The following is a 13,539-nucleotide window of genomic DNA, read 5'->3' as shown; positions in this document are numbered from 1 at the left end:
TGGAACGTAAGCGTAACTTGACATGGGATTGAAAGCGTACCTTTTGATATTATAGCGTAACTTGAAGGAACGTAAGCAGATCTGTAAGCGCAGCTGAGTAGCTGTGTAGCTTGGAACGTTGACATCTTTTGGAATGTAAGCATATCTTGGACTGAAGCGTAGCATCTTGGAACATAAACGCAGCTGCGTGTCTTTGAACGTAGGCATAGCTTGACTCGGGCTTGAAAGCGTACCTTTTGATATTATAGTGTAACTTGAAGGAACGTAGACCTAAGCGTATCTTGGAACGTAAACGTAGTCGAGTAGCTGCGTAGCTTGGAACGTAACCATATAACATTTTTTGGAATGTAGATGTAGTCGTAACAATATCTTTTGGAATAACTCATGAGAAATTTCGAATTTTGATTGCTTGTCCAGCGACGACTACTGCTATTCAACTCCCAGTTATTTGAGGCGAATAGTCGGGTCATTAAATTCCACTAGTTGCCCAGTTTAATCATTACCTCAAAAATAACTCTTCATTCACAGAATTAAAAAATAATACTTTGTTTGACAAAATTATGCTTTGAGGGAATTTTGTTTTAGCATTATTTTTATTTAAACCTTTTATAAAAAATTCTCATATTTTTTTGAAGCTACTCACACAATAACACTGTCAATATAACAAAATGCGATATTCCTACGTTTTGACATCATCAAAATTACCTGAAAACTCATAACAAAAAGAAATTAGGGGGCCATGAAACAAAATGGAGCATATTGGAACGTTGCGATCATAAGAAACAACGGATTCGACACCCGCAAGCTGGGAGTTCATAGCGCCTGGGATTTAACACCTCCAACCCCCACGAGACACGGCATGGGCGGTACGTGATACTCCACAAGGCTTATTTCACGTTCCGATTGCTCCACGCCGTGGGGCCATACTATGAAGCCCCATTGGTGCCATTTGACAAGTGCATATATGCTTCACTGAATGAGATGTATTTCACAGCACCGCCACTTATATCTTGCGGCCGCCACTTAGTATCTTGCGGCCGCCACTTATTATCTCGCGGCCGCCACTTATTATCTTGCGGCCGCCACTTATTATCTTGCGGCCGCCACTTAGTATCTTGCGGCCGCCACTTAGTATCTTGCGGCCGCCACATATTATCTTGCGGCCGCCACTTAGTATCTTACGGCCACCACTTATTAACTCGCGGCCGCCACTTATTATCTTGCGGCCGCCACTTAGTATCTTGCGGCCGCCACTTAATATCTTGCGACCGCCACTTATTATATCGCGGCCGCCACTTATTATCTTGCGGCCGCCACTTTGTATCTTGCGGCCGCCACTTAGTATCTTGCGGCCGCCACATATTATCTTGCGGCCGCCACTTAGTATCTTGCGGCCGCCACTTAGTATCTTGCGGCCGCCACATATTATCTTGTGGCCGCCACTTAAGATCTTGCGGCCGCCACTTAGTATCTTGCAGCCGCAACTTCAAGTTGTGTAATTGAAAACATTGGGGCAGGTTGTCATTCATAAGGACGTAAAGTCATGCAATTGTTGTCGGTATTTTGCAATATTGGACAACATGGAACGGGATTTATTGATACAAGTTTATTTCCAGCTTGGATTAAATTACAGGGAAATACTGTGCTCTTTAGCAGCCAATCATAGAATCATAATCAGTATGCGGACCCTAAAGCGTGAATTGAGAAAGCTTGGACTTTTCAGAAGAAAACACAAATCTGACTTGTTAGATGTTGCCATGTTTATTGTTAAAACTCAAACAGACCAAGGAAATCACCAAGGATACAGATGGCTGCATTCGAAATGTGTTCAAGCTGGGCTGACCGTGGACAGGGAAACTGTACGTTTGCTGCTGAAAATTTTAGATCCAGAGGGAGTTGAAATTAGGCTCAGAAAGAGACTGAAACCGTTTTTTGAGCTGCTTCGATGTAAAAGAGCCTTCCATGAATGTGCGTGTCACATGTCAAGGCGATCGCCCATGAGTTTAGTAAGTTGTGGCCGCAAGACAATAAGTGGCGGCGGCAAGATAATAAGTGGCGGCCACAACTTACTAAGTGGCGGCCGCAAGATAATAAGTGGCGGCCGCAAGATATTAAGTGGCGGCCGCAAGATAATAAGTGGCGGCCGCAACTTACTAAGTTGCGGCCGCAAGATAATAAGTGGCGGCCGCAAGATACTAAGTGGCGGCCGCGAGATACTAAGTGGCGGCCGCAAGATAATAAGTGGCGGCCGCAACTTACTAAGTGGCGGCCGCAAGATAATAAGTGGCGGCCGCAAGATAATAAGTGGCGGCCGCGAGATACTAAGTGGCGGCCGCAAGATACTAAGTGGCGGCCGCAAGATATAAGTGGCGGTGCTGTGAAATACATCTCATTCAGTGAAACATTATGCACTTGTCAAGTGGCACCAATGGGGCTTCATACCATACAGCGTCCGATACACGGACTCTCTGAATGCTAATTTTACGTTCGATTTTTGACCATTATTTACGATTTCAAATCGTCACGTATCCATAATCTGAATAAGTACCTATACTTAAAATTTCACTGTTTTCCTTTTAATAGGCCTATAATGACCACTGAATCACTCTTTGAGCAAAGATTATTAAAAATAGACCGCCAATCATATTGACCTTTGACTCGATCTAGTTTGAATAGTCTTCAATTCGTCACGTGATATGAATATTGCATACATTAAAAGTAAGCCTTCAATTTGCAAATATCCAAGACCATGGTGAGCACAGGACATGGTGAGATCCGTAAATCAGAGAAACAGAGCGCCCGCTAGCGTTTGTTCATAACAAGCGTGAACAGTTTTTGCCGTGCATTATCGGAACGTTGGTTGTGTGTGACCGCGCAACACCAATGGTCTTGGAACCAAGACTAGTACTGTGCGTACATCATAGAGATATAATATAAGAACTAGAGGGCGCGCGCGCACACACAGGCGACGAGACCATTGATCTCCATTATACTGACTGGATAGGACATTGCGCTATGCTGCGTGCATAAACACGCGGCCCAACAATGGCGGCGCAATTCCTTCAAACGGGTAAATTAATGTGCACTTGGTCGGGTTTGAGTCTGTCAGTTGAAGTTGTAAATTGAGAATAGAAATGGGGGAAAACATGACGATCGATAGTTTGAAGTATGAACAAGTTTCTGATTGAAATGCAATAAAGCAAACTAACTTTACATTTGTTTCTATCAAATGCCCTATTAGTATTATGATAATGATATTTAAATTTCTAAACAAACACTCGGCCGAGAAACTGTATTGGGATTCAGGTACATGTTTTTTTTTTATTCTTTCAGTTCATTGAGAAAATGGCAATAAACCATATAAAGACAAAACAAGAGTCGCTCCTTCAATAAACAATTCGAGTAGGCACTAGAGTGAGAACTACATACTCGCTAAAATCGAGGGAAAAGAACAAGAAAGATTAAAACAAAATACAATGTGATAATTGAGAGTTGACTCCATTAACAAATTTAAACTTTTTATTGTTAAGCTTTTATTCATCATGTTAATTGAAAAACAATCCCAACAGCAAAACTTCCATAACCGTTTTACTGTTCCGCCAGAAATAAATATTTTTATTTTGGTCACAAATAACGAAGTCGGCTATTTCCGAGATGACTGATCCTCTCAACGAACTTGTATCGTCTGTACATAATTCGCATAATACTTGTCGCTTTCCCGAACCTTTTAATTATTGATGCTATCTATGACAAACATCTGTTGAAATCCGGGCTTCCCGTCCTCGTCGATTCCAGAGAACCATCTGTAACGGAGCGAAAACAAAAATAGTATTGCTCGGTAAAAATAACAAATACTTGGCCTATAATAATTATTTTTATGAAAGGTAGTTTAAATTTCCGGCTTATATTTGTAACGTTAGATATAATAATAATAATATGAATCGCTAAAAAAATGCAAAGGCCTACCTACTTATGGAAAGACAATCCCTTTGCCGACTCAGTTTTCCCTCCTCCAGTGATTGACAGCCGCGCACGACTTCACCATCAGCATTTTTAGTTTGTTTGATCCGATTCCAATTGTATTAATCCCCAAATGACAATTAAAAGGACGAAAACTTCTCTCTGCTTGCAGCAACTCCGTTTAAAAGTGTACAACGCATTTCGTGTGACGAACGGTCTTCACCCGATTGAAAAAATACGCGCGCGGCCTGCGTTTGGACGCGATGTCCTATCCAGTCAGTATAATGGAGATCAATGGACGAGACCGACCGCAAGGAGACAAGCGCGCGCCATTATGTACGCGCGTTGAATATGAAACACACGTTGGAGTTTGTGTTTATTGAACGCTACCCGATGCTGTTTTGTTCAACTTACAAAATGGCCTCACAAACACACGCTGTGGGGGATGCCAGGGGCCTGTGTAATATGAATTTTTGTTTTTTTTAATTAAAAACTACCTTAGTTTATTTACCTTCAAAAAAAGTTTCGTAAAACTATATTATATGCAGTGCTGGGAAAGAAAGTGCAAAACACTGTATTATGCTCTAGATACGCACTTTTTGAGAAAATTGCACTTAAAGATTTAATTTTCCCATACTATTTGACAACAAGACAAAAGATTAACTTATAATTTCACAGACTTGGCATGGCAATATGATAATGAAACAAGATTTTATGAATAGACCTCCCACTATTTTGGGGTCAAATTAGGTGAAAATTCCCAAAAATGCAAAATTTTGACCTTATTTGAAATTTTGACCTCCAAATGAGTCGTTATGACCCCACATGAAGGTGGTATTTGAATTTTTTTCTTCCTCTCAAAAACTGCCTGGGTATATTTACCTTTCAAAAAAAGTTGTATGCACCATTGAGGATGGGGAATGCAAAAACAATTGGTGTACTCAGAATATACACTTTTCTAGATAATCACACTTTTATATTTTGCTTTGCTATACTTTTGTGTACAAGGTCAAAGTTGATCAATTAGACACATACGTCCTACTATCAACATAACGTTAAAAATACATTTTAATTAGGGGTCAAATTTGCTGAAAATTAAAAAAAATGCAAAATTTTGACCTTATTTTAAATTTTGACCACAAAATGAGTCGTTATGACCCCACATGAAGGTGGTATTTGATTTTTTTTTTTCAAAAACTGCCTGGGTATATTTACCTTTCAAAAAAAGTTGTTTGACACAAATATATGAACCATAGAGGATGGGGAGGGCAAAACAAATTGGTGTACTCCAAATGTACCCTTTTCAAGATAATCACACTTTTACACTTTGTTTTGCTAAGGGAATCAATGTGCGTTGAAGAGGTTTTCAACTAGTGGTTTAAACCCAACGAGGCCTGGTTCTTGATAATTTTACCGAGAGGAAGTCGAGGTAAATTATCAAGAACCAGGCCTCGGCGGGTTTAAACCACTAATTGAAAACCGATTCAACACACTTTGATTCCCATTCATAAATACGTTTTCGGTCAAAAAACATCAACACTTTTTGGTCAAAAAGTAAAACAAATGCAAAAATTATAATTGTTTAATGATTTCTTTCAACACAACACCCCTCCAGCTATGAAATGGTAAGGTCCTCGGGTAAACAACTCCTTGTAAGGGAATGGTGTGCGAGTTGCGCGTATCGCATAATGTGGCACAACTGTCCCGGCCGTTGCTCTCGACCAATAGGAATGAAGAAACTGTCTTATAAGCACAGGTGCAAGCTCGCGTGTCACGCCCATGTTTCGACACTTTTTACTGGTCATAAACAAAGGTTTATACACACCGCATGACGCGCTCTCCACCAATAGGAATAGAGAAACTGTCTGAGGTATTTATGAATATACATTTGTGTACAAGGTCAAAGTTTATCTGTTACTTACATAGGTTTGTAATATCAACATAAAGTTAAAAATACATTTTATGGATAGATCTATCAAATATGATTAAATTTGACACAAATTTTGAAAATATTGATTTTTGACCTTTTGACCTCAAAATGACCTTAAAATTCAAAATCAAGCTTGGCATCCACCCTGATCGTCTTCCCGAGCCCATGATCCATACATCTAGCATGGACGCCAGCCATTAACAAACTATGCCGTGTTTTTTTTTTCTAGAGCACTTTTTCAAGTTTGGCTGGTCTACTAGAAGACAAGGAAGACCTTCATGTCGATTTGATATTGCAAACTTGAAATAAAGAAACATTTAGAAATTCAAAAACTCATGGCCTCATTACTTTTTTCCAAACTTACTTTTTATAAAGACTTCGATAACCCTTTCCATTAGTGAAATTAATTTAAAACAACGCAGATGCCACATTCCTTTGCGTTTTTTATGGGCATTTTCCATGAATACACAAGTATTTTAGATTTATAAAATTTTAGGGATAAATATGATGCTGTTATTCTTTGGTATTTGAGGTTAGCCAGTCTTGTTTGTAAACCAGCAATTATCTGTAATTTAAAGCAATTATTTAAAAACAAATCATGCTTTTTTGAAAGATACATGATAAAGAATCCACTTTCAAAATCAACCTCAGTATTTTTCAAATGGTTTTCATGGACCAACTCGACAGATCAAAGGCAACATGCCCCTTCAATTTTTTTCTCTCATTAAACTCTACGTCAGTTTTGTAGAACTGGCACTCTACACATGCCATCATGCATCGTCAAAAACCCATCAAATACACACTCTAAAATTGTATATTTTTTTTAAGTAAGGAAAATTCTACTTAATTACTTTAATACAGAAAAACCTTTCCCTAAATATTTCAACAAGTAGGTAAAAAGGAGGTCCCCGATTGCAGGTGTTTTTACAAATGCCTGTTTGAGTGAGTGTGGAAGGAGAGGGAAAGTGTTTACCAGGCCATTTGTTACCTGAATGACCTCTGATCCCGATGTCTCCTACGAATCTGTTTGAGAAAATTGGCTCCATAAAAATATTGCTTTCGCTTTTGAGAATACCCTCCATTAAGACAGCGAGGTGACTCACAAAACTAAAAAAAAACATGCCCTCTAGGATTTTTTTTGTGTGTGTAAGAGACAGCTCCACAACTGTTAACTTACTCTAGCGATCGTCTGCATGGAGCGGGACGAGGGTTGGGAACATTGATACACTATGAATCTGGACAGAGCACTACATTTTGTTGTTTTTTGGTAAGAAGACCATTTCAAGACTGAATATAAAGTATAAAGTGGGTTATAAGTAAAGAAGTGCCTGGGGCTGATTTCACAAACAACTCACAGTGATCTTAAACTGTAACATTACTCTAGTTGATCATTAAAAATAAAAATTGCTAAACAATGTGTCAAAATACTAAATGTCCATATATTTACATTAAACTTACAGAGTTTGAAGATAATGATAGTGGAAAGCTTCCCTTCAAATATAACTTACTGAGGTGCTGTAGTTTTTGAGAAATGAGTAAAACAATGTCATGAAAATACGTTTGTACATGATTAAAATAATCTCGTCTCATGAGACAAATTTTTTTTTAATGACATTGTTTTACTCATTTCCCAAAAACTACAGCACCTCAGCACATAATATTTTTAGGGAAGCTTTCTACTATCATTATCTTCAATCTGTGTAAGTTTAGTGTAAATCTGTGGACATTGTGTTTTTTGTCCTATAAAAAGTACATACACCCTTCAAGATGAATGATAGTGCTTTGTCAAATCGAGCCCTGGTCAGCTGGTTGTGTACTTAAATTGGAGGAGGGGTGTTCGCTGACACAGACAAAGGAAGGCTACATTGGACCCGAACTAAAATGCTCAACTGCTGTTGAAAAGCAAAGTTGTGAAGCAGAAAAAAAATAACAGAAAATTTGCATTAACTTAATTCAACTTGATTGTAAATAAAAGGACCTTCAGTGTGTAGAATTGGCCCCCCCATTTGCAACATGACTATAAACATTATCTCCCCCTTCCCCCAGCTCAATGTTGATGGCTGCACAGACCACGCAATGAGAGCCAACAGTGAAAGGGGGCACGGGGCCGTCGTGGTACCATTGAGATATGGCCGGGATTGTAGGTTTCAGACTCTTTAATTGTTGAACCAACACTGAATCTCACATGACGTCATGCTATTGTTAAATCGCTCCATTATTTTGCACGAATGGCGCGATGGGTACAACTATTGACCCATTGTGCGAACGAGTGAAACTGTCATAGAGAGTTAAGGAAAAAAGTAAATGACGTCAATGACGCCATAGACCATATATTTTGTTTTGAACACAGGTTAGAGCTACGCATGTATTACAAAATGACCGTAAAGACTTATTCCCCAAGTGAACAGCTACATTGTTAAATATTATTTAGCTGAGGTGTTAAAAAATGTTAGTTAACATCAGTCGTTTAAGCAGTTGGACACTTTCGGTAAACAGTGTTGTCCAAAGGCCCACACTTCGTGTATCACAGCTTATATATAAAATGACAAACCTGTACAAATTTAGGCTCAATCGGTCATCGGAGTCGGGAGAAAATAACGGGAAAAACCCACCCTGGTTTCCGCACGTTTCGCCGTGTCATGACATGTGTTTAAAATAAATCCGTAATTCTCGATGTCGAGAATTGATAATTGTTTTAATGTTTTCTCAAAAGTAAAGCATTTCATGGAATAATATTTCAAGAGAAGTCTTTCAGCATTACCTTCTGTAAACCCTGTAAGTTGTTTGTAAATTTGTGAGTTTTTGTTGTTTCTGTTCCGAAAGTGTACAATGGCTTTTAAAGGGTCTATGTACTTTTTGTAGGACAAAAACACAATGTCCACAAATTTACATTAAACTTACACAGTTTGAAGATAATAGTAGTAGAAAGCTTCCCTGAAAAGATTACTTGCCGAGGTGCTGTAGTTTTTGAGAAATGAGTAAAACAATGTCATGAAAATAATTTTTGTCTCGGTTATCATGAGGCAAAAATTATTTTAGCATGTAAAAACGTACTTTCATGACATTGTTTTACTCATTTCTCAAAAACTACAGCACCTCAGCAACTTATTTTTTAAGGTACGCTTTCTACTATCATAATCTTCAAACGGTGTAAGTTTAATGTTAATCTGTGGACATTGTGTTTTGTGTACCCAAATCCTTTAAGTCAGATAAATCAGTTTCATTTTAACCAGTACTTTCTTTTTTTAATTATATCAAAATATTTATCTTGTTTATCATACACAAAAATGGTAAGTAAGTAAACTCCCTCAAAATTAAGTTTTCAAAGACAATTCTTTCAATACCATTATAAAATAACAGGAATTCAACTGGAGTTGTTGATTATTAAGGGGCCATTCATAATAGTCAATGTTAAAAAATTTCCCCCCCACCAACCCCAGATTTTTAAATATTGTTTTACTTCACAGTATAATCTATACACTAAAGAACAAAGTAATGCCTCAAAATAATGATGCAGATTTATCAGGTCAAAGGACTCGTACATTAGTAAGGGAATCAATGTGTGGTGAAGAGGTTTTCAACAAGTGGTTTAAACCCAACGTGGCTCTCGGCCAATAGGAATGAAGAAACTGTCTTATAAGCACAGGTGCAAGCTTGCGTGTCACGCCCATGTTTCAACATTTTTTACTGGTCATAAACAAAGGTTTATACACACCCATGTGACGCACTCTCCACCAATAGGAATAGCGGAACTGTCTGAGGTATTTATCAATAGTTTATAATAGCTGTTCCTGGCTAAACAAACAACTTTGTAATTATAATCAGAAATGAAATTGGCCAGCACATAAAACATAAAACAGTTAAAGTGGATCATCGAGGTAGACAGAACCAACAACAGACCTGCTATGCGCCAGACGAAGGTATGGACCAGAGTGGTATTTTATTTATTTCTTATTTTTATCATAACTTAATGTAAAAAAAACACAAAAAACTGAGTTTTGATTTTCAGTTATTACTTTTGACCCACCCACCCAGTATTTCTAAAAAATATCAAAATTGTTTAACATTGACTATTATGAAGTTAGCTTAAATTTGTTAATCAGCAAGTCAGCTACAACATCATCAGTGTCATAGTCTAAATTTACTTTGAGTCAAAAAAAAAATCATTTATCTGCTGCCACTTCGATCCCGAATCTATGATGCCACTATCAAACGAGCGTATTTCCTAAGTGTTGGTCTTCATCCATGTACCATGTTCACGCACCAACGGTGGTGTTCACTGGAGTACGAACAAGCTTACGTAATACATACAGACAACAGACTTAAAAATTAAACAATATCCCGCCATTCATGCAAAATAATGGAGCGATTTTAACTAGAGCATGACGTCACAGGTGTGGGTTAAGTCGCATAATGCCCTCGGTGAACGTGCCATTCGTGGGTACGAATGGCGTGCACCTCGGGCATTATCCTAGATACATAAACCACTGCATATACTGAGTGCTTAATTAAATGTTCTGACCAAACATTACCAATTTAAAAACACAATTTCTTTTCAAAACCCCAAAATACCAATAGGTCGTTTGATGTGACTGACAATTTAGGCCTAATAACAAGTTCCAACCTTGGTTTACAAATGTTGATTTCCAAGGGAAAAAGAGTTCAAAATAGTAATGTTTGTCTTAAAATCAATAGGGCATAAATTTCAAATCATATCCTCAGTGGGGATTGTAACGAAATGACTTCAGTACAATTTTAAAATGAGGCTTTTTCTTGAATCTACCAGTTTGAAGTGCCATTCTTACTCTTTATGTTTATAATTCATTGAATATTTAGTTATTTGTAAATTTATGTTTGTATTTATCTATTTTTTCTTCTTACAATTGTTATTTAGTTATTAAGTTTCTTATTTGGTTACTTAGGCCTACTTAGCTACTTATTAACTACTTAAGTTTCTTATTTTGACTTGCAGATACTTACTTACTCACTGTACTTATTATAAATACACTCACTAATTTTGTCCATACTTACTAATGGATTCTACAAAGTAAGCCTTCTTTTTTTCTTATTGCAAGTTTCATATGAACTCTCTGCATATATAGCACAATAAATGGAAAACTACAGGTTTGGACATGAATGATATGCATCTTCTTTCCCCCATAGTACCCGTGTGTCTCAAAAAAAAAATTACACTTAAAAAAAAATATATGATTCCAGGGGAAAAAGTTTTGTATGTATGGATAGCTAATGGACGCAACTTTCATATAACATCCCAGATGTCGTCTACTTCAGGTCAATGGGTTACCGGAAGAATATAGCCAACATCTGTGACGTTCCTTTTTTCAACAAACCGCATTTGAATAATAAACTTACTTAATCCCCATCTGGTTAATCAATGAGATGTTTAACTAATTTTACAATAACTGAAATGTGGGTTTAAAGTTTTTTTCAAAGTCACAGATGTAAAAAATAACAGTTTGTACCATCACCCCATCCTAACTCCCATGCACACACCACTGAGTCTACAAGGGAAGTTACAATGCTACAAGAAAAAAAAAAATGCAATTTCTGTTCTCTCATGCATAACCCAAACCCAAACAGATCGCAATTGATCATGACTTTATTATATCACCCTGCATTTTGTAAGCTCCAAGGGACTTACATGTACCTCTCACAAATTGGAAGGCTTATTCATGCGCAGCCTAATTTGCATTCTCGTTACAAAAGTGAGCAGTGTACACCCATGCATTATTTTTGTTGTTGACTTTTTGGTGTCGTATGAAAGTTAATTCCATAAGCTATCCACACATATAAACCTTTTACCACAGAATCCTACATTGTTTTATTCGGCAGCTGTTTCAAAGGTGTATATTTTTTTTTTATAGACACACTGTAGTTTAATGACACATAGTTTTTCCTGTTATAGCCTATGAAAGAGGGCTTTGACAGAAACTTCTCTCTCTCTCTTCTTATTGTCCTAGAAATGTTATTACCACTTTGTTGTAAAATGTTAACCACTTTTGCTTCATCTACTCAACTGTCACACACCCTTAATTACCCTACTTTATTTTTAAAAAATAGTTTAAACTTCATTTAACAGTTTTTAATATTGATTTAAAATGCAAGGAGACAAAAATAAAAATAAAGTGATTTGAGTGGCAGAATTTCTGGGATAGGTAAATACGATGTTCATTCTTTTAGCAGGTTGGAAAACTTTGCACACATGCTGGAAGCTCAATCCATTGATAGGTGCACTCCGGTGAATCCACTTTATCGCCTCCAGTACTGAAACAAAACAAAAAACAGACTCTATAATACTATAACGAGATGGTACCCGATTGTTGGCACTCCATAGCGCCCAAATGGGCACTTATTGCCCCGAGGAGCATGCACAGTAGCAGCCACTTTGCATTGTTGCTGCTGCTTTATTCATGCATTTTTGCAAACTGGGCGGTTGATGGGGTGTCGTGGCAGAGCGGAAAAGAGCACCGAATTCAAGCTCTGCTGATTCTGTTCAGCGGAGTGTGGGTTAGAATCCCGGTCGTGACACTTGTGTCCCTGAGCAAGACACTTCACTATAATTGCTTCTCTCCACCCAGGGGTAAATGGGTACCTGTGAGGGCAGAGTTGGTTCTTGTGATTGATTAGCCTTGATTGCGCTACATATTTGGCGGCACAGGCTGTATACTCCACAGGGGTCTGAGATGGTTTAAGGAATGATTTAAGGCCCAGTGACCTTGAATTGCTCCTGAAATATCTCATCCTCTCAGTTTGTTGTTTAGTGCATCGCTGAGTGCGGGAGTACTACCGGACACATGGCGATGCGCCAATATAACACCTGTTCATAAAAAAGGGGAACACATCTTTGTTAACCAACTATAGGCCTGTCGCTCTCACATCTGTATTATGTAAAGTTCTCGAGCGGATAATCTCTGTTGCCATTATACTGACCATTTAACAACATTTAATCTACTTAACCCCAATCAACACGGCTTTGTTAAGCATAAAAGTTGTGTTACACAGCCGGTTAACATTATCCACTCATGGTCATCCACTCTTGACAGACGTCGTCCTCCCAGAATCGATTCTATTTTCCTCGACATGTCAAAGGCCTTTGACACATTATGCCTCATACTATCCTTCTGGAGAAACTGGCTAAAAATTATAATTTGGGTGGCAGTTTGTGGCATTGGGTTCGATCATTTCTGACTGGTCGTAATCAACGGGTCCTCTTTCGGGGCGCCGTCTCATCATGGGTGGATGTTACCTCTGGCGTTCCACAGGGTAGTGTTCTTGGTCCGCTTTTGTTTAACCTCTTTGTTAACGACATTTCCAATTCAACTTCCTCCAATTGTGTTTTATTTGCTGATGATATATCCTCCTAATAGATATCGTGCCATTCAATGTCCCAATGATGAACTTGAACTCCAGACTGATCTAAATAGGCTTAGCACTGGTGTAACGCTAACGATATGACCTTCAATGCCGCTAAAAGTCACGCATATCACTCGTAGCTGAAATATAAATCCCCCAGTGTTTGGCACCATTCCTATGCACACCACCAAATCTTTTCAATATCTAGGTCTCACACTAGATGCTAATCTCAGTTGGGCAACACACACTGACTATATTGTAACTAGAGCCAATCG

At 38.1% G+C, this 13,539-nt stretch overlaps 1 protein-coding gene across 1 annotated transcript in view; it reads right to left on the bottom strand.

Annotated features, from left to right (window-relative positions):
* Positions 1-9,038: 9,038 nt before the first annotated feature.
* Positions 9,039-13,539, bottom strand: part of LOC139941511 (phosphatidylinositol 3-kinase catalytic subunit type 3-like) — a 249,235-nt gene continuing 244,734 nt past the window's right edge. The window contains exon 20 of the mRNA XM_071938045.1: positions 9,039-12,175. Coding sequence (XP_071794146.1) covers positions 12,161-12,175 — 15 coding nt within the window. The 3' untranslated portion in view covers positions 9,039-12,160. The remainder of the gene's footprint in view (positions 12,176-13,539) is intronic.

The sequence above is a fragment of the Asterias amurensis genome, chromosome 9 (genome assembly GCF_032118995.1).
Source record: "Asterias amurensis chromosome 9, ASM3211899v1".
Lineage (NCBI taxonomy): Eukaryota > Metazoa > Echinodermata > Asteroidea > Forcipulatida > Asteriidae > Asterias > Asterias amurensis.
This window is presented reverse-complemented; position numbering and strand designations above follow the sequence as displayed.